Source organism: Corticium candelabrum, chromosome 1 (assembly GCF_963422355.1).
Source record: "Corticium candelabrum chromosome 1, ooCorCand1.1, whole genome shotgun sequence".
Classification (NCBI taxonomy): Eukaryota; Metazoa; Porifera; class Homoscleromorpha; order Homosclerophorida; family Plakinidae; genus Corticium; species Corticium candelabrum.
In genome coordinates, this window is record NC_085085.1 from 15792043 (window position 1) to 15810887 (window position 18845).

At 39.5% G+C, this 18845-nt stretch overlaps 6 protein-coding genes across 8 annotated transcripts in view; 3 read left to right on the forward strand and 3 right to left on the reverse strand.

Annotated features, from left to right (window-relative positions):
- LOC134179873 (splicing factor, suppressor of white-apricot homolog) overlaps window positions 1-2433 on the forward strand; it is a 5854-nt gene extending 3421 nt beyond the window's left edge. Inside the window, exons 5-7 of the mRNA XM_062646884.1 lie at window positions 675-1408; window positions 2057-2177; window positions 2240-2433. Of these exons, the coding sequence (XP_062502868.1) occupies window positions 675-1408; window positions 2057-2177; window positions 2240-2300 (916 nt within the window). The 3' untranslated portion in view covers window positions 2301-2433. The remainder of the gene's footprint in view (window positions 1-674; window positions 1409-2056; window positions 2178-2239) is intronic.
- Window positions 2400-8356, reverse strand: LOC134179896 (tubulin-specific chaperone E-like). 2 transcript variants are annotated; one of them, XM_062646923.1, is made up of 16 exons: window positions 8235-8350; window positions 8078-8162; window positions 7778-7981; window positions 5941-6029; window positions 5784-5883; window positions 4811-4913; window positions 4659-4735; window positions 4408-4509; window positions 4144-4202; window positions 4019-4074; window positions 3717-3792; window positions 3592-3665; window positions 3376-3529; window positions 2757-2822; window positions 2634-2693; window positions 2400-2581 (listed from the first exon to the last, which is right to left on the reverse strand). In XM_062646923.1, the coding sequence occupies exons 1-16, from the start codon at window positions 8320-8322 to the stop codon at window positions 2400-2402; spliced, it is 1575 nt and encodes a 524-aa protein (XP_062502907.1). In that variant the 5' UTR covers window positions 8323-8350. The 2 variants fall into 2 exon arrangements, with proteins under 2 accessions (XP_062502907.1, XP_062502899.1); XM_062646915.1 differs by having other exon boundaries at window positions 3592-3792; window positions 8235-8356.
- On the forward strand, window positions 8357-13025 carry LOC134179883 (uncharacterized). 2 transcript variants are annotated; one of them, XM_062646893.1, is made up of 15 exons: window positions 8357-9235; window positions 9758-9884; window positions 10078-10155; window positions 10224-10363; window positions 10738-10806; window positions 10863-10950; window positions 11124-11188; window positions 11252-11301; window positions 11605-11667; window positions 11742-11829; window positions 11894-11965; window positions 12057-12131; window positions 12364-12526; window positions 12586-12670; window positions 12734-13025. In XM_062646893.1, the coding sequence occupies exons 1-14, from the start codon at window positions 8396-8398 to the stop codon at window positions 12627-12629; spliced, it is 1962 nt and encodes a 653-aa protein (XP_062502877.1). In that variant the 5' UTR covers window positions 8357-8395; the 3' UTR covers window positions 12630-12670; window positions 12734-13025. The 2 variants fall into 2 exon arrangements, with proteins under 2 accessions (XP_062502877.1, XP_062502887.1); XM_062646903.1 differs by having other exon boundaries at window positions 12586-12664.
- Window positions 12595-13641, reverse strand: LOC134179919 (coiled-coil domain-containing protein 86-like). The gene is made up of 3 exons (XM_062646946.1): window positions 13523-13641; window positions 13263-13467; window positions 12595-12760 (listed from the first exon to the last, which is right to left on the reverse strand). Exons 1-3 carry the CDS (start codon window positions 13582-13584, stop codon window positions 12695-12697), a joined length of 333 nt encoding a protein of 110 aa, XP_062502930.1. The 5' UTR covers window positions 13585-13641; the 3' UTR covers window positions 12595-12694.
- LOC134179910 (peroxisomal membrane protein PEX13-like) lies at window positions 13640-14951 on the forward strand. Its single transcript, XM_062646933.1, has one exon. The coding sequence runs from the start codon at window positions 13664-13666 to the stop codon at window positions 14783-14785; it is 1122 nt and encodes a 373-aa protein (XP_062502917.1). The 5' UTR covers window positions 13640-13663; the 3' UTR covers window positions 14786-14951.
- Window positions 14952-15451: 500 nt separating this feature from the next.
- LOC134176750 (uncharacterized) overlaps window positions 15452-18845 on the reverse strand; it is an 11118-nt gene continuing 7724 nt past the window's right edge. The window contains exons 21-32 of the mRNA XM_062643412.1: window positions 18475-18509; window positions 17896-18105; window positions 17737-17831; window positions 17645-17672; window positions 17518-17580; window positions 17268-17447; window positions 17053-17206; window positions 16680-16773; window positions 16332-16623; window positions 16084-16240; window positions 15796-15889; window positions 15452-15729 (exon numbers count right to left, since the gene is read on the reverse strand). Of these exons, the coding sequence (XP_062499396.1) occupies window positions 15546-15729; window positions 15796-15889; window positions 16084-16240; window positions 16332-16623; window positions 16680-16773; window positions 17053-17206; window positions 17268-17447; window positions 17518-17580; window positions 17645-17672; window positions 17737-17831; window positions 17896-18105; window positions 18475-18509 (1586 nt within the window). The 3' untranslated portion in view covers window positions 15452-15545. The remainder of the gene's footprint in view (window positions 15730-15795; window positions 15890-16083; window positions 16241-16331; window positions 16624-16679; window positions 16774-17052; window positions 17207-17267; window positions 17448-17517; window positions 17581-17644; window positions 17673-17736; window positions 17832-17895; window positions 18106-18474; window positions 18510-18845) is intronic.

The window sequence follows — 18845 nt, forward strand, 5'->3', positions numbered from 1 at the left end:
CCCATAGTGGGCATGGCAAGGTTAGGCCAGACCAACTAGATTCTTGATGCGTTATTGGGTCTAGTTTGGCCTCGAAAGAATGAAAATGGAATGTTATTTATCAGTTGGCATTTAATTAATTAACATATTTATGTCTTTCTGCTTGAAAAGGCAACTGATGATGACATCAGCATGTCAGTAGTCAAGCACGTTGCTGTTCTTTCCTAGTTGACGTATGATGTAGTTCACACTGCACTTGTCTCTCAGTGAGACGTTATGATATTTGGTATGTCACAAAGTGTGTACTCAATGCATCGTTTTGTCAACTTTTATTTGGACAATTGGTTGCAAACTACACGTGCCAAGGAATTAAACTGGTCTGTCCGTTATGTAGAGTCTTACATCTTCAAAATGTTTAACTAATTTTAGTTACATTTCACTTAAACTCAGTAGTTGGAAAATGGAATTAGATGGGCAGTTCCTACTGCCTTTCTGTTGCTTGTGTTTGACATTCGTCGCTGTTCACTAAGTACAATTACACTTTGCTTTTGGTTATCTAAATTGAGCAGCCGTGTTATACTGGACAGTGAAGGTCAGTAGCTTGTGAACTGCTGGAAGAAATAAGTTTGGTTGTGTTTGTTGAAGCAAACATTTCTTGTGCAGCAAATTGACACGAGTTATCATTGTATTTCTAGGGCTGCAGCTTCTGGATCAATTTCCTATCACTATGATCCGTCAACTCATGCTGTATACACTGATGATCCATATGCCACTTGGAATGCTTCGTATTATGGTCAACCTGCTGACCCTGCAGCTTTGCAGCAGCAACAGTGGGATTCCATGGCAACACAATTACAATGGGATTTAATGTCGGGACAGTCACAGTGGGTAAGTAATAATCCAGGACCTCCATTTGTGCCACCACCGCCACCTTCGTATGACACTCCTGCGGGTATCCTTGACATCCCTCCACCCCCTCCCACTGACGTTCAGGCTGTCATAGATAAATTGGCAGAGTATGTTGCAAGGAATGGTGATGAGTTTGAGCACATGGTGAGTGCAAAGTTGGACAATCGGTTTGCATTTCTCAATGCAGGCCACATGCACTACAGCTACTATCAATGGAAGAAACAACAGTTTGCAGCAGAACACAGGGAAAAAATGATGGAACAGAGACAAAGAGAGGATACAGTTGTGCATACTGAGAAGGATGTACGGGGTTGGCGACCTGCACGGTCTGTCTTTTCTGTTATCCGGAGTCTGCGGCCATCGGACAGATCTGTAGTACAGACAGAGGAAAAGAAGCCTTCAACGGATAAAAAAGAAGAAATAAATAATAAAAATGACAATGTACAAGAAAAAGAGCACGTGGAGATTGTAGAACCAATCAAGGAGATAACAATTGTGAAAGACGGTGGACTGAAACCAGGTATTATAGTAGATGACTGTTAAACCCTTAAACTGTGAAGAGAGAGATTTAGGGCTGCCTGTGATGAAAAATGGCTTAACTATGATCTGTCTCTGTCTACTTATCTACAGAGTTGTTGTTTTTGCATGTTCTCCATTTTGTCTTCTTGTTTCTTTCTCTGTACTTGTTCATCTGTGTGTGTTTTCTGTGTTCATCCACCGATTCCACTCATCCATTCTCGCTGTTGATCACAGCTACTTGATATGAAGACATGATCACACATTAAGAATTATAGAACAAGCCTCCACAGAAATTCGTACACATTGGGGCATTATGCATCTTGTTGCTTCTTGCTTTCTTATGATCATTTGTAATGTAGGTTAATGGGATTTGTTACGGTTCTTTGTCTTCCATTCTGACTCTGGCTGTTCTTTGACTGCATATTTTTGCCATGCGAGGTCTGCATCCTGTAAAGAGACAGACTGTCCGTGTCAAGAGCATTTGGCAAATATCTATCCAATCGTGCCAGCTTGTCAGTTGCAGCTTTCCATTAGCCTTTCTATGCACCCCATAGTTGTCCATCTGCACACTTAATTCTTATGTGGTTTTCCTGTTAGTTTGTGTAATCATCTGAATATTTCACATTGTGAATTGAAGTTTCTGTACCAGCTCCTGTCAGTGCTGAAGAAAGACTAAAACAAGAGCGGCGAAGAAAAGCAGCTCTTTTGGTAGCAAAGATCAAACAGGGAAAATCTGAAAGTGTAGAACATGATTCGTCTTGTAGAAAAAGGTGTACAGTATACATTCCGATATTTGTTAGGTTTTCTTCATTTGTTTCCTTTTCATCATTAGATCACCTGATCATCAGTCAACTTCATCAAACAAGCAATCAAAACGATTAAAGCGGAAATAATACACAAGAACTAAACAGATTCCACACTTTTGTAATACATATATAATATGGGTTAATGAAATTGTAGCTACTTTTATTTTATGTATATAATAAATGTCTTCAACATCTCACAACAACAATATTTCCTGACTTTACTGAATAGAAAGCCAGTGATCTCATGTTGTCGTCCATCGTGTATTCGGGACCATTCTCAGTCTCTTTGTATGTCAATCGTTGCTGTGAGATATCAACTCGACATAGTCTCTGTATCAGTCCCTTTAGTTTCTGGATTGTCAAAGATGCTAGAGAAACATTATGTTACTGTGATTTCAAATGGTTTAGAAAGTGATTTACCTGGTAGTTTTTTTGTTATTGGCGTTTTGGTTGAATCATCAGGAAATGAAATGGTAATTTCTAGTGGATAATGGCGTGATAAGGAAGTAACAATGAAAACCACATTACATTAAAGAGCTCTACCTAGCAGGTTATCTTTTAGTGACCTGGTAATTCCTGGTTGGTGGGATATTTCAGGCTCTCCGTGATCTAGATACATGTACTGATCAACTTGTATGTACACATAAGAGACAAACAACAAGAGACTGAGACAGTCAACCGAATTGGATATTTTCTTTCAGTCTAATTATTAAGTCACTAGCTTTAGCCCCTCCCATTCCTTTCATTCTCAGCACGAGAAAGGGGCTGATTATATTTGGATCGACTATTAGGAAACTATTTTTCTGCAAGGTCAGATTGACAACATGCAATTAGTGCAGCAGAGCTACAGCTTACTACAATATGCATAATCACACAGACGAGGTACAATTTTTCCAGTTTATTAAGCCTTTGTCGGTGTTTTCATAAAGAATAGGTTTTCTCATAGCACCTGACTATAGAGAATAAAGTCTAACAAACTCTGTCACCTTGAAATTCCATCTACCATGACCAACAAACAGACCCATGGTGACAGTTGGGCATGGATGCAGTGCATTTTCCTGCAGACAGACATGTAGGCAAGCAGATAGAGACAGACAGACAAAGGTAGTAGACAGATACAGTAGGCAAGCAGATACGTTACAGTGCATTTCAATGAAGTTACCTTTTACTAAAGCAGCATAGATGGGGTGGAGTTGATGAAACTCGGCTGTCTGTTGACGGGTACTACCTAATCTGTTGGCTCCAGCAGTCACCCAGTCATTAGCGTATCTTTTCAAATAGTATAGTTCTGCAAGCTGCCTCTCCTTCTTACTAACCTACAATCAATAGAGTAATTACTGCATTCTATTGGCCATATGACACTAGTACAAATAGTTGCCTTGCTGCCTTCTAAATGTGTCAGTTGAGGGATCCGAGCAATGATCTGTTGTCGAGCCTCAAATGGTTGTTCTCCTACAACAAAGACAAGGTAGACTGGAAACCTAGATTTTACAGAATGCATACTTCCAAAAAGTGGATTCTGTTTTACTCTCAAACTCCTTAGAGACGAGAGTAAACTCAGAGCATTGATTGATTGCCACTGTAAGAAACAGTGATTAAAAGCAACTACACATGCCTGTGTGTGTGTGTGTGTGTGTGTGTGTGTGTGTGTGTGTGTGTGTGTGTGTGTGTGTGTGTGTGTGTGTGTGTGTGTGTGTGTGTGTGTGTGTGTGTGTCCCCTACATTTTTGATGCAAGTGTCTGTAGCTCTGCTGTTGCCTATTTAGTAGCACATTTCAGTACTTTATGCAGTTTACGAAGACTTACAGAATCAATGTGATTTCGAGTCAGAGAGACAGCCTGAAGATTAGAGAATCCACAATCTACATACGTTACAGACATGCCACAAAGATAAAAATAAAAGCAAGATATTACTGTGCAGTACAACTCACCTGATGATTCTAAAACAACTTCTCTCAGTGAATTTGAATTCAGTATAAGAGTTGAAAGACTGAAAATACACAAGATCAATCACATCAGAATGTCTTGTCTTTGTTTTCCAATCATTAATGTGTACAGTCAAATAGTTTTGTCTATATGGTCATAAGATAGCTACCACAAGAACTGCCAACAGATTAAATTCCATCATGTGTTCATGTAGCTAAGTGGTCAGCCAGCATTCACATAATCAATTAGTATCTAAGTGTGTGACATACCATGGCAGTTGCTGAAGGGTGAGCACGTCTTCCCATTGGTGAATGCCATTGCCCTCTAGATTCAACACAAGTAGCTTGCGAAACATGTGCAAATTACATTCCCTATCAAATACATGGCATCGAATGTTAGCTAAAGTGCTAGTCTCCTACATTAATAGACATGAGCTGCAACCATTTCCATCCTATTGCTATAGCCTTAGCTCATATCCATCACCCACTCGCAAATTCAACAATCTGATTGTCGTACATACCTGTTTAGTTCTGTGATATTGTTATAACAAAGATGAAGTTCAGTGAGGTTGGGCATCATGCTAGCAATCAAAGTAATCTGTTCACATTTATTAAAAGCAAGCATTAGCAGTTGTTGTAAAGGTACTTAGACTGAAGAGTTGCAATTACAAACCTGTTGACTGTACAAACACATCCTGTTCATGAAGAGACGTGATATATTACCAAAACAGTGATGAAGTTGATCGGCATTCAAATAAGGCTTAAGACGATTTCCACTATAAAATCAGTTATTAATGCTCTATAGAAAAGATTGGAATAACACACATGACTTAACTGTTGGGCAATTAAATGTGCAGAAAAAGAACACACAAACCAACCAGCAAGCTAACAAACAAACAAAGAAACAGACAGACAGACAAACAGAAACAGACAGACACTCAGACAGATTTAGTCTGATCTGGTCAGTAATAGTGATCATGTTTGAAATGTACGTATTGGACAGACAGACAGACAGACAGACAGACAGACAGACAGATTTGTTTTATTGTCATCAAACGTCACTACTTACATCACTTGCTGCAGTACTAAAAGTTCTACTCTCCTACTGTTCTTCGTTTTAATTAATGAATAGAACTATGAATGGCTTTGTCCATCTCTAGCTTGTCTTGTCCATCCAAACAATTCAATGAAAGCCTAGATAGCTTTCTTAAAACAACTCTACTGTTACATTTCTGAATAATCACAGAAAATCTTCTTCTCCAATAGCTTCTAAACGCTGCTTCATTTTTCCTTCCCAGCATGTCTTTGGACTTCTTTGCAAGCTCATTTAAAAATTCCTCTGCTTTGGGTCCCCAACGACCAAAGTGTTCGAACACCAGAGGAGTAACAAAAGACAGACAGACAGACAGACAGACAGACAGACCTTTAAACTGCACCTGAGGGTAGTTTATGTCTTGTGGTTTCAGTTTAGTTGAATTTTGTTTTAGCTTATAATTAGGTTATAGAGACTGTTTGCGCTGAAATTTATCACTTAGCATCAAATATATTACAGTGAAATGTTTAAAAATATATGTATTTGACAGACAGACAGACATGCAAAGTACATCCATAATGAAACAACGTAAAACTAACATGTATGTACCAACCTCAAATCCAGGCTCGTTAGTGAAGGCAACTGTTGAACAATATCTGCTATATTCTGCCAATCACTCAACAAGTTGTTTGACAGATCAATAGTTGTAAGATCTAAAAACTTAGTAACATAACTGATAGTGACAAGAAAATCAAGAACACAATCCATACTTGGAAAAAGAGCCTTGATCTCTTCATCAGCACCACTACTTGATATTTCCATTCCATGTAGAGTTATTTCCAAACATTTGTCAAAATGACTAAAGTCACCACATCTCAAGCAAACTTACACACCTACACACACTCACACACATGCGTGTGCACACACACACACACACACACACACACACACACACACACACACACACACACACACATGTACACATGGCAAAACCACAACAGCAACAACAATAGAATAATGACACAACAAAATCTAAATGTAGCAGCCTTTTGTCAAGATAGCAATCTATCTGGTTGGCTAATATTGCCAAAACCAATCTAATTACAAGTTATTAACACTACACTACAGTACTCACCTACAAAATTAATATTTACTGATGTTTTATGTTATTTCTGTTACTATCAAGTCAGTATACCATTAATTAGGTAGACTCTTATTATGTCGTGCTCAACCAGATCAGTCTGGTTTGTAAAGTCTATTACAAGTACCAGAAGCAAACCCTGCTTCAGAAGGACTTAGACCATCACGGCTGTCTAGAAAGAAGACATGACTTTACGAAGGATCCGAGTAGATTCCAGAAGTACTGTTTTCTGTAAGTGCTGCAGGTTGTGATGACCTGGAATAATGTCCAGCCACCGTGCAATACCTGCGTGCACTGTACCCAAAGCTCCCAAGACCACCGGAACCACCAGTGTTCGACAATGCCACATGCGGCTTATCTCCACTCGCAAGTCGCTGTACTTCGCCAACTTCTCAGCATGTTTCTTGTCAATGTTGCCATCAGCAGGACAGCTGATATCAATAAGAAGACAAGTGTTTGTCTTCCTATTTCTGAGACAGATGTCTAGACGATTGGCTTTGATCTTCCTGGCAGTGGGGATGGTGGTATCCCACATCATAGTAATGTCATCCGTCTCCACAAGCCTATCAGGATGATGCCGGTACCATCTGCTCTCCACTGGAACCCCAAAATGGCGACAAACATCCCAGTGAATGATGGAGGCCACCTGATTGTGTCGATCAGTGTAGTCCATCCGTGCCAAAGCACTACAGTCTGCCACAATGTGGTCGACTGTTTCCAGGCCTACACTGCACATGTGGCAACTAGGACTGACATCACGATGTAGAATCTTGCGCTCATAGTACCGAGTTTGAAGAGCTTGGTCTTGAGCAGCAACAACCAGTCCCTCAGTTGCAGCAGGAAGATTCGCTGCCTTTAGCCATCCGTAGGTCTCTTTCATGTCCACAGGCGGTTGCTCAGTGAGACGGCGATACTGCCCGTGCATAGGCTTCCCGCTCCAGGACCGCACACGAAGAGAACTGCAACACATACGGTAATGTCTCGCATCTGTTTCAGGCGCTTGCTCAAAGCCAACTTCAACCGAGATTACTATTATTAATTATTATTATGTCGTTATGCCCCTCCATAATGGGTAAGTGGGGTCTTTACCCCCCCTCTGGGCACCCACCAACCTGGCAGGTGAGCCCAGCGGGGTACATGTTTCTGTGTAGTCCACACGGCAATCAATGACTAGCCAATTCGATATAGATTGCAGGCATTATGGTGACAGCGAACATCGGGACAGCACGCCTAGTATTAATATTATTATTTTCTACTATTATTATTATTAATATTATTATTATTATTATTTGTACATGCATTACTGATTAGTACCATAATACATGTTATTATCAAAGAGAAAGACAAACAGAGAACTTGACAGACACATAAACAAACAGAGACAGGGAGCTGTACATCATCTAGAATAGAGTCAACAGACAAACGGATGGACAGACAAACAGATGAAACAGTGAACCGTGTATTACCTCTGTTTTGTTTTCACTTTCCTGCTTGCAACTATTTCGACCACTTTACCACATACTTCCAGCATACCATCATCATCATCATCATCAGTGTCATCCTCATTCTCTTTAGTGTCCAGTTTTCCATACCGTCGTATGACAGCCTCGCGAACAGTTCTTCCTAGATTCACTTTATTTGCTCGAACAAACGAGCCTCCACTTGCATGACTGTCAAACCGAAGAAATGCATGGTATATATTATATTTTATTGGAAATGCATACAGGCATCACTCGCTCTAACGACTAATTCTATAATTTCATTGCCTGGATTGAAAGTATCTAACTCCATTGTATGAACCGTTGTGTTTTCCTCTTGTTGGATCATCCCATTCCACGCCAATCCATTTTCCTGTTTCGAAATATTAAATTATGAAACAGAAGGCCACGTTGTAAGCTGTGTTGCTGTTTAATTACTAGATACCAAGTTTAGACTGAATTTCTCCGACAAATTTTACTGTTCCAAAGTGCCCATCACACACCACACGCTTCTCCAAAATGTCTTCCGCCATTGCCTAATATCAATAAACAACATTGCCTCCAGGTGACCGACGCGCGCGTTACCTAAAGCTTTCGAACTCTCAAATGGACAGTGTGGAGAACGCTGTTGTTCCAGAATGGCTTTTGGAAACGAAAGAAAAGATTTCCGAATCACAGGAGTGGCTCGATTTGTCTGCAGAACTTTTTACGGCGATACAAGAGCAACTGAGAGAATACAACGTTCTCTTCTATACAGATTTGAATGACGAGGAGAAAGCAGTCGTGATGGACAAGGCGAGTGTTGCAGTTCAGACAGGAGACAAATACAAGGCATTAAACAGACGAGTGTCATCCGTACTAGATAAACAGTTGAATTTACATTCAATTGTGAAGTCAGAAAATGAAATGAAGACGAAAACTGAGAAACTGTTGAATTGTGCAGCTGAAGGGAGTGCTGCTCTACTTCGACGCTGGCCTGATCAGAAAAGTCGTACTCGTGTATGTTTCAATAGAGAATTTCCTGCTGTTTTAAGATTTGAAGTGTGGAGATTGTACTTGGGATGTTGTCGATATGCAACCAAATACCTCGAAACAGTGAAGAGAAATCGTATAGAAACTGTGTCTGTTAGAGACTTGGAGATTGGCCAGAAATGCGAAGCCATTCTTAGGTCAAGTGATGGTCAACGATTTGGGAAATTATCAGAAAACTTGAGTTTTGTGTTTGCAATGAAATGTGTGTTGTCATGGTATCACCTGCAGAAAGGTGGATTGGACCTGAGTGAGAGTGATTATATGCTTGCAATACCAATAGTGTCTGTTGTCATGCATATGTTGGGTCATCATGGAGACAACAGTGTCAATGAGAATGTTGTGTCTTTAATTATCGAGATGTATTTTTCATTGTTGGAGAAAAGACCCAAGGCTATTTTGGAACTGTCCAATGAGGTTAGTAGATGATCATAACGTGTAGAACCTGCCGGCGCCTTTACAAATATAAGCATGGCACGTATATTCTACTACTTGAGGTATTGCAAGGACAGTTCCATCATTCTTTGTTACTAAAACTTTTAGTTTAGTGAAAGTGTTTGAATACTGTATTACTGGAAGAGTTACACACAGCACATAAAGAGATGTAGAAACACACACATTTCACTCCAGACTAGATTTGTTGTGACCAACTTCTACAACACGTAATGTCCCATCTAAACAAATTTACACTTGCAGTTGTGATATGTGAAAACAGTGACTATTTAGGTGCTTAATTAAGCATATGTACTGTGAATTCAGTGTATAAATTGGTTATGTTTCTACTGTACTATATGAGTATATGATGTACAGTTTGTTGACCCAAACCAGGCAATGGTCAGAGTATTCTTTTAGTACATTGAATTAGTTTACACATTTTGTGACTTTCAACTTCTAGTGATATTTGAGGGTAATGTTGGTATTGTCTTAATTGTGTTGTAGGACAATAAGGCAGCAGCCAATGTAATGGCCCAGAGAGTAGAAGTGTTATTGAGCAGTATTGATTCTCAACTGTGTTCTTCACTTTATAGTGCACTGGCTGTTTCATCTGCAACACAATCAGGAAAAGGTGGGACATTGCTTACACTTTATTAATTGCTTCAAATGGTTTAGGATGTTGCAATTGAAAATGTTAATGTTTTGCTCATGTACTTATACTGATGAAAGATCAATCCTTTATACACTTACTTGAAATTAATAGGCAATGCAGCTTAATTAATTAACGATTTCGGGGAGAAAAATACATTTGTGCCTCTTTGTAGATTCTAATCAAGAACAAGTTCCATTGTACAAACGATTGCGGAATCTCCTCTATCCAGTTGTTAGACGACTTTTTGTGGGTATGACATGTAACACTTACAGACTACTGAATTGTGCTCTAGACATTATAGTATATTTCTGCTGCAAGGATATGTCAGTCTAGATGTGGTTTGTTATATGTGGGATCAATTGGTTGTTGTTATTGATAATCCACTGGAGGACTTTCTACCATACTTGTGTACTACTCTTCTGTTGCTTCTAAAGGACAGTTTGCAGCAGTGCCAATCGGTAAGAGAACATTGACACTATAAATAAATATCAACTGGTGTACAGATGTGTGAGCAGAAAGGCGGGCGTTGAAACAGACAGATAGAGAGACAGATAGAGAGACAGATATAGACAGACAGACCAACATGCAAGCAGATTATTAGACTGTAGTATTTTGTGTTTTGAATAAAACTTGTATTGACAAACAGGCATACTGACAGCTACACAATGAGTGGACAGGCAGATGGTAAACGAGCAATTCACTGATAGGCATGCATACAACAGACTGGACAGAAAGCGTCTATCTTAACATATCGCTACTGAAAATATCCACGAGACATCTTACTATACAGTTTACTGTGATAATGACTTGTGTGACTTGTGTGTTGGTGTAGAGGCATGCCGTTGAGCATGTATTGTTGACTCACAGCAGCAAACTTACAGTTCGACAATTCCAGAGTCTGGTCGGTCTTTTGGATTGATTATTCAAGAACGGACAATAGTCTATATAATCTTTCAGATTGATCAGTATTTCATTCAAGAACTTCAGCAGCTGTTGCAACTGCAGTTTAGTCCTAGTACTGCTCCTGTTGTGGATCCTCTGGCAGGTATATATCACACAAATTTGGATTCTAGCGACTAGTGTCACACATGCTTCATCTGACTGTCTATCTGCCTGTTTGTTACTGTGCATGTTTTTGTCTTTGTCATGTTTTCTTTTATTGGTTTTGTTTGGTCCGTTAAATCAGGAGCAGGTGTAGCTGTCTTTCTTTTAATGCAGCAATTGGCATGCCTCTTCCTTGGGAACATTGGTTTCGAGCCACTGATATTAATTCTGATAGCCTGGTAAGTTTACTGAGACGTTTACTGCATTGGTGTCAAATACATGGCCGTCAAATGTTGGAACAGGTTCATGATCGTCACATCCAAAGACAGCAGCGAGGTGAAGAATATCAAAGGTATGCAAGTTGTGCAACAGAAAAACACGAATATGTATGGTAGTGACTATTCTGTACCATATGGTATACTGTAGTACTATATGTAGGGCTGCATCTCTCACCACATTTGACTAAATTGTGTAGTATTGGAAGGGATCCACAACAATATAAATATCCTTTACAGTGTAGTAATTTTTCCAGCTTGATTAGTAAATTGTGTAGAGAATTACAGTACGGCAGCAGAATTCACTTTAATAGTTTATTTTCTGCTTATGGTTGAATATCAGGCGTTTGAAGTTGTAAACTGAATGATGTTTGTGTAAGGTTAATGGAAGCTAAACGAGAACAAGAAGAAAGCAGGCGAAGACATCAACTGGAGAAAGAGCGGTGTGACATTCGAGTGATTTCTTATCTCTGTCTTGAGTTTGAGCTTGCAATGGCTCTCTGTCTCTCTTCGTTAGAAGTTTGGAGGAGGAAAAAGCACAGGTAGAGAGAGAAATGAAGCAGAAAGAGAATGAACAACGAATGCTGGAAGATCAACTGGAGCAGGTAGTTTGCCAAACCAGATACAATGCAAGTATTTTCTTCTAAAGCTTTTCATTGCATCACAAAGGAGAAAACACTTCGGCAAAGAGCTGAATCAGAGCAACAACAGCAACAACGTGAACTCGAAAGGCTACGACAGGTACCTGTTAGTCTGCCTTATTTGTCTTGTTGTGTTCATTGTTTGTCCACATCTTGTCACTAACCCTTTAAGCAATTGATTGGATGTTTAGGAATTAGCAGCTTTGACAACAACAAGAAGACCCAGTCAGTCATCAGAGCAGCAACCGGGAAGCGAATCAGTGCAAGTTAGTTAGAAATAGTTAGTTAGAAATAGATGAGAAAACTAAGTAAACTAAAACATCCTTTATGTATATACACGTGGCTGTTCATAAGTCAAACCGTCTCTGCGTGTCTATCAATCAGTTACACTATACAAAATGTTCAGTGGGAGCCTAGAGCCATGTGCTAGAATAAATGGGGTAGTTAGTTCAGTTTCCTTTGCAAATATACACAATAAGTTAACGTTATGTGTTATAGTCACATCACACTGCAGAAGCATCTGAAAATGTGCAAGGAACAGAAGATCTCTTGCCGGCAGTGACACAAGGTTCACCGCCACTAGATACCCATCTGACAACCGATCAAATCAATACTGTGATGACTGACACGTTGCAAAGAGTAATGAGTGCCATCAATACATGTAAGACAAGCAATGATGGTGATCACTTAGCACACACACAACATACATTTTCACTGCAGTTACTCATGGACCAGTTGCTAACGAACACAATGATGCAGTGTGACTCTTCAAGATCTATTGATGTGACAAATATCAATGGTACAGGTAGAGTGTTTGCTATCTAAACCGCTACTGTTTCCGAATGTTCTTTCTTTGCTTCTTTGATAGTCGCTTTAGCTTGGCTGTGTTTGTGATCTACATAAATCACCAGCAGATTCAAAGTCAAACTAGAGATCCATCAGAAAGTAAGCTGATGATTAGATATAGATATACAGTATCATATCAATTTAGTTGATAACAATCCAGTACAGTAATTAGACTGTGTATACTGACTTAATTTACATGTACAGTGTACATGTACAATAATGTTCGACCATTGTCACTTCATTTGTAACATTTTCCTGTTGACTGTTCGACTATTGTACAGAACTGCCTTCTTGTGAGTTATCCATTAATTATAATATATTTTTTGCAAAGCAAACATCAATGTCTGACATCTGATCCAAGGCAGGCATGCCGATGTTATCAGTGTTGCTGTGTTTCTTCACTCGGATATATTCTAGTGCACTAGCCTGGGACATTAATTAATAATTAATTAATTACCTGTCTCCACGTGCAGTGGCACAGAATAACTGAATTGGGCCACTGAATGATGTATTACGCAAACACAACCAACTACAATCACACTGTCTCGTACCACTTGCACTACTTCTGCTTTCCTCTCGTTCTCTTCTTTCCGTTTTCTGTGCTCCTCTATTCTCTTCCTTTTCTCTTCTTTCTGTCTCTGCAGTTCTTCTTTCAACTGCTGTTCGTACTCCTTCAATGCCTTCTTTTCTTCTCTTTGTTTCACTCTTTTACGCCACGAAGTATGTAAAGGTTTGTCGCCAATTAGACTCGATTTTCTAAAAGCTCAACATAACACGGGGACCTCATTTTGAAAAGTTGCAGGTTACCTACCTCTTTCCTTCTGCTTTCCACCAACGACCAGATTTTGGCCTTCCCTTCTTCGCTGCGACCATCACAGTGACACACCCAGCGTCACACTGCCTATAGCGCAGACAGGGAGAAGGCGTCCAAGCGTGCGACTTGTGTGTGCTAATGAGTGCTCCTTTGAAACCTTGGGAAAAACCTGACGATGAGAGCAGAGGACAGAGTCATTCACCCGCTGGTGCTCAAGTAGGCCGAACAACTTGTCCTCCTCCACGGCCCCCACGTCACAGAGAATCTGCTAGGCTTACGAGTTACGGCAATTCGTTGCCATTCGGAGGTTATCCGTATGGTAGACTTGGTGGAGGAGGTTATGGAAGTTTGTTTGGAGGATATCCATCATACGGATATTCGCCATATTCTGGGTATGGCTCGTCTATGTACAGACCAGGTGGATACTCTGGATTTGGGTCATATGGCAATAGAGACGATCGTCCAAGTCCCTTCGTTCAGAGGGCCGAAGATAGCAGTCGTGCTGCATTTCAATCTATTGAATCAATTGTGCATGCATTTGGTTCAGTAGCAATGATGCTGGAGTCGACATTTCAAGCATTGTATCATTCATTTCGAGCTGTGCTAGGCGTGGCTGATCACTTCTCTCGATTGAAATCTCATTTGTGGAAGATACTGAGTGCAATGACTGTACTAAAGACATTACATTGCATGGTGAATAAAGTGTTGGGATGGTTAAAGTTTAGACAATCTACATCAGGTGAAGATTTATGGCAGCAGGCTGCTGGAGTTAATGAGACGTCTATATCTGTCACAGCTTTGGATGATGGCCCACGTTCTTGGCCATTTGTGGTTTTTCTTATTGTTGCTGTTGGCGGACCTTGGGTCTTATGGCGATTTGTTTGTAAATCATTGAGTGAGAGCCAAAGGATTGAGAGAAACTCTGCAAGAGATCAGAGTGATTGGGTGACTGATGAAGGAAGACATGTTGATGCTAAGGTGTTATATGACTTCGATGCAGAGAATGATGATGAATTAAGTATCCAGACAGGCGATCAATTAAGATTGGCTCCAAGTGATAAACAGCCAAGAGTGAGAGGTTGGGTGTTGGCTGCCAGTAATGGACAGACAGGTCTTGTACCGGCTAACTATGTCAAAATCTTGGGACAATCACAGGATCGATTCACATCACCTCTTAGGTCTCGACCATTATCTGAAGACAGTGGAGTACAAGTAGGAAGTCAGCAACACGAGACAGACCAGCAATATGAGGACGAGTAGAAATAAGAATTGCAACCAATGATCATGTTTATAGTGTTTGGTGATTTAAAACATTGAGTTTAGATAGCAGTGTAGCCATTGACCATGGATCAAGTTGTACATGAACTGGATACTCTAAATAGTACATTCATGCTGCAGAAATTGTACTGCTGAATGATTTGTGCTCTTATTTATTGATGATGCACCTGACCATGTTCCAAACATATATACCTAGAAGCATGGCCATTTGTTCCTTGAGCGTTCAGGGTTAGTTAAAACACTAGATGATTTAAGGGTGGAGTTACCAGGCTCTCCCACAAAGGGAGATCATGCCTTCTGTGTAAAACTCTCCCAACATACCCTGCGTCATCGACTCAACTGGACTGTACACACCATTCACATTTCACAGTGCAGTGTCTGTAATTATATACTTGTCACCTTGGGACCAGAATGGTGAACGGGTACTGTACAAGGAAAATGCCATTCTATGAATAGACCTGTATTTCCCACTGCATTACATTAATGTTTGTAAATACCTAATCAGTGCTTTTAATTGATTACCTCCTTGAAATTCGAATCATTACCATTAAAGACCTACAGCAAATGTTAATCTGGGTAGTGGGTTACTACAATTTTATTTCTAGTACTAAGGGTGGCACCAATTAGCTACATAGGGTACACCAACGATTGACAATGTTAGTTCTCTTTATTCCACCATACCTCTGCCCCTAAAGCAGTATAGGTATACATGCGGTCACCAACTTCTACATGCAAACGTCCTCTATGTCTTTTCAAAATGTACAACAAATTGAGGAAGTATTTGTTCCTTGCTTTTGATGACAAAGATGTCCTTTCTTGCACCAATGTTGTAGTCTTCACCCTTTTTTCCTTGGAGCACCCGACAAAGTAAAACTTTTGATGATGAACGGGCATAGGATATAGCCACAGCAGGATCCTCAACAGTACTGTAAGGTTGTGCAATTGACTGTAAATTATTGCAGTTGTGTTGAAAAAATTTATAGGGTTCTTACTAGACTCCTTGGCCATACACTGCACCATTTCGTATTTCAATACCTTGCCCTCCAATTTTGAAACCTTCCTTCACAATGTTTGATATGGCACAGTCTGTAATAGACAATACTTAACAAACATGCTACATGTTACTAGTATTGGTATGCATCCTTCCTCTTGCTCATGCAATGTCATTAGATAAATCTCATTATCTGGTTATAATATACTTTCCTATGTAGTACATGTAATTTCATGAATATCATGATGATCTGTTCATTGATTCAACGGTCTACAAACACTTCACCTACCATCTGTCCCATGAAACACAAAACGCTCTTCTGTATTCTTGTGTAGTGTTTTAAACAACTTTTTCTTGTTGTTGTATTGAACGTTTAAAGTTCCATTGTCAATATGTTCAACTTTTCTAACTCTAGCTTTCATTTCAACAGGTAGCATCCGAAGAAACTAGCAAAGTTATGCAGAAATTATTGGGCAACAACTGGTCTCTTACAAATGTTGAATAAACATGCAGAGGTATGTGCATGCTCATGATCACCTGAGACTCTGCTTCTCGATAGAGGAGATCGTCCAGCCTTGCATATCCAGACATTAGTTTCTGAAATGGCATCAACTCCCTCATACAAAAATGACCAGCCTCTAGAGTCATTCCGAGCTCTCCTGTTATTTCGTATTTTACAACATATTGAGGAAGTATCTGTTCTTGACTTTTGATAACAAAAATGTCAGGTCGTGCACCTTGATGATGATAAACTACCCGACATAAAATGACTCTATTGGCACCACTTTTTTGTGAGTATGTCATAGCCACAGAAGGATCTTCAACAGTGCTATTAAAACAGATAACAATAAAACACAGAAATGCAAGAAACTAGAATGTCCTCACTAAATTCCTTGACCATAAACAGCACCATTCTTTATCTCAATTCCTTGCCCTCCGATTTTGAAGCCCTCTTTTACTATCTCGGAAATTGAAGCCTCTGCAAAAAAATCTACTCAAACTGTCCTACTGTCTTTACAATTAAGATTAATTAATCAACTGTGTATTAATCTACGCTATTTCCTTTCTTGTTCAAGTCACATGACAACAATATAAACAAAATAAATGAAATCATTTGTTTTAGCATGTAGAAGCAAATACAATAGATATAATACTTAAATTAAGTATATGTAAACAATAGAAAATGCAATTAAGTGTAACCAAAGAATGGATTGTCTAGACGACATGTACCAAAGCTATGGTTTATTCTTACATGTACCATTTGTTTTGTGGAAAACAAAACTCTCTTTACATGCTCCATTGCAAGATAATGTCCGTTTTTTCTCTGTGTAACGAATATTCAAATTTCCATTATCAATGTAGTCGACTTCCACTATATCGACTTTCATCCCTACAGGGAGCATTCGAAGAAACTAAAATTCACACAAATTGTAAAATGTTAGAAACAAACTGCTTGTAATTTAATAATCTCACTTCAGCTTCTGCTTCTCGAAATCGCAAGTCATCCAATCGGTCAGTTCCATCAGATACCGCAGATGGTCGTGACAGCACTCTTCGATCAAAATAGTCTTTCTGTAGTGTCATGCCAAGTTCCCCTTTATTAGAATACACTTTTTCTTTCACCTTACAGTGAACAATATAGTCTGGGTGTGCCTAAGTATATCGTTTTAACAACGTAGAATTTGCATTCATATGACAGTTACTGTAGACTGCAAGTGGTTACATGATCAGCAGAAGACAGTTTGATTTCCCTGTCATTTGATTCTGGCAATTGTTCACTTTGTTGCTAAAGAAATGGTTGTGCAAAAATAGAACAATTCGTTATTGTTACACACAACACCTTAACTTACCAGAATATCACGAGTCCTCTTAACACATCTGGGAAAAGTGTTTTTAATTATCTATTGTAATTTGTTTGCACACTTCTACACAACCAGCATACCTTGTGGTTGGTTGTAAAACAGCGAACCTGATGAGAGCAAACGTTCTATCTAATTCAGACACCTTCATTACATGCTGCTTTGTAAACCTCCAGTCCTTCACCAAGAAAATGTGCAGAAACTGATACAGATAAATATAACTACCATACGTTATTGCTCACCTTCCTTTCATATGCTGCCAGTCCAGTTCTGGCAATGTCATTTAACTCTTGTTGGTCGTTCACAAATTTAAATTTGTAAGTTTCTTGCCCATAATCTGGTATCTGCAGCTTGGCCTTGAGCCAATTTTTTAGAAGTTCAGAGTTTTGTATTTCATGAATACTAGAAACAATTGCTGATTTCCGTCCCACATCAGGAAGAAACTGTGAAACCTGTAGAAGATATGCAAGTATATAGTATACACATGTATGTGATGTATGTATGTATTTATGTATGGTATCAGATGGCAGGATTTGGTTCCTAATACGGAAGTTCTTAGAATCTGCAACATGAATGGTATCAAAACATTCCTTCTATCAGCACAATTTTGTTGGTCAGAGCACTTGGTTCATACGAATGATGACAGAATACCAAAGGCTGTGTGTGTTCTACGGACAACTAGAGGAGGGAGCACGTTTACAGGAAGGTTAAAAAAAAGATTAAAAGACAGTCTGAAGTCAAACTTGAAATCTTGCCATATACATCCTCTACAGTTGAAAAATAGCTAATGACAGGTCTCAATGGAGATCAACATGCAGTACTGCCATCCAACAATTTGAAGACGATTGCTGTGAGCCTAAGATAATGAAGAGACAATGTCAAAAGGCAGGGAACTACCATTGCAGCACTCAATGCACCTGTGAGATTTGTGGCCGTGTCTGTGGATTACATATAGGGCTATTTTTCGAAAGACAAAGTCATGAATGAGATTTGTCGAAATCAACAACTCAATCCATCATGTATGTATGATGTGTCTATGTTTGTATGTATGTACGGACCATAGCTCCTGCGTAGTGCACAGGAACGCAGCCAACTAACTGGGGTGTAACTGTAACGAATGGCAGCTCCTTATCCATTTGCCATTCTTTGCCATGTATGTATGTAGCAGTAACTGGTGACCTAGTTTTTTTCA

Excerpts from the sequence above, each read along its gene's own strand:
- LOC134179896 (XM_062646915.1), bottom strand. The coding sequence starts at position 8,322 with ATGGCGGAAGACATTTTGGAGAAGCGTGTGGTGTGTGATGGGCACTTT. Across the intron at positions 4,075-4,143 it reads AGTTGTTTTAGAATCATCAG|ATTGTGGATTCTCTAATCTT; the intron begins GTGAGTTGTACT and ends TAACGTATGTAG. Across the intron at positions 2,823-3,375 it reads CTATGCTGCTTTAGTAAAAG|ATCACGGAGAGCCTGAAATA; the intron begins GTAACTTCATTG and ends ACATGTATCTAG.
- LOC134179883 (XM_062646893.1), top strand. The coding sequence starts at position 8,396 with ATGGACAGTGTGGAGAACGCTGTTGTTCCAGAATGGCTTTTGGAAACG. Across the intron at positions 11,830-11,893 it reads TGGAAGATCAACTGGAGCAG|GAGAAAACACTTCGGCAAAG; the intron begins GTAGTTTGCCAA and ends TGCATCACAAAG. Across the intron at positions 12,132-12,363 it reads CGGGAAGCGAATCAGTGCAA|TCACATCACACTGCAGAAGC; the intron begins GTTAGTTAGAAA and ends TATGTGTTATAG.
- LOC134179919 (XM_062646946.1), bottom strand. The coding sequence starts at position 13,584 with ATGGTCGCAGCGAAGAAGGGAAGGCCAAAATCTGGTCGTTGGTGGAAA. Across the intron at positions 13,468-13,522 it reads TGGAAAGCAGAAGGAAAGAG|AAAATCGAGTCTAATTGGCG; the intron begins GTAGGTAACCTG and ends TTGAGCTTTTAG. Across the intron at positions 12,761-13,262 it reads AAGCAGAAGTAGTGCAAGTG|ATCACAAACACAGCCAAGCT; the intron begins GTACGAGACAGT and ends TGATTTATGTAG.
- LOC134179910 (XM_062646933.1), top strand. The coding sequence starts at position 13,664 with ATGAGTGCTCCTTTGAAACCTTGGGAAAAACCTGACGATGAGAGCAGA.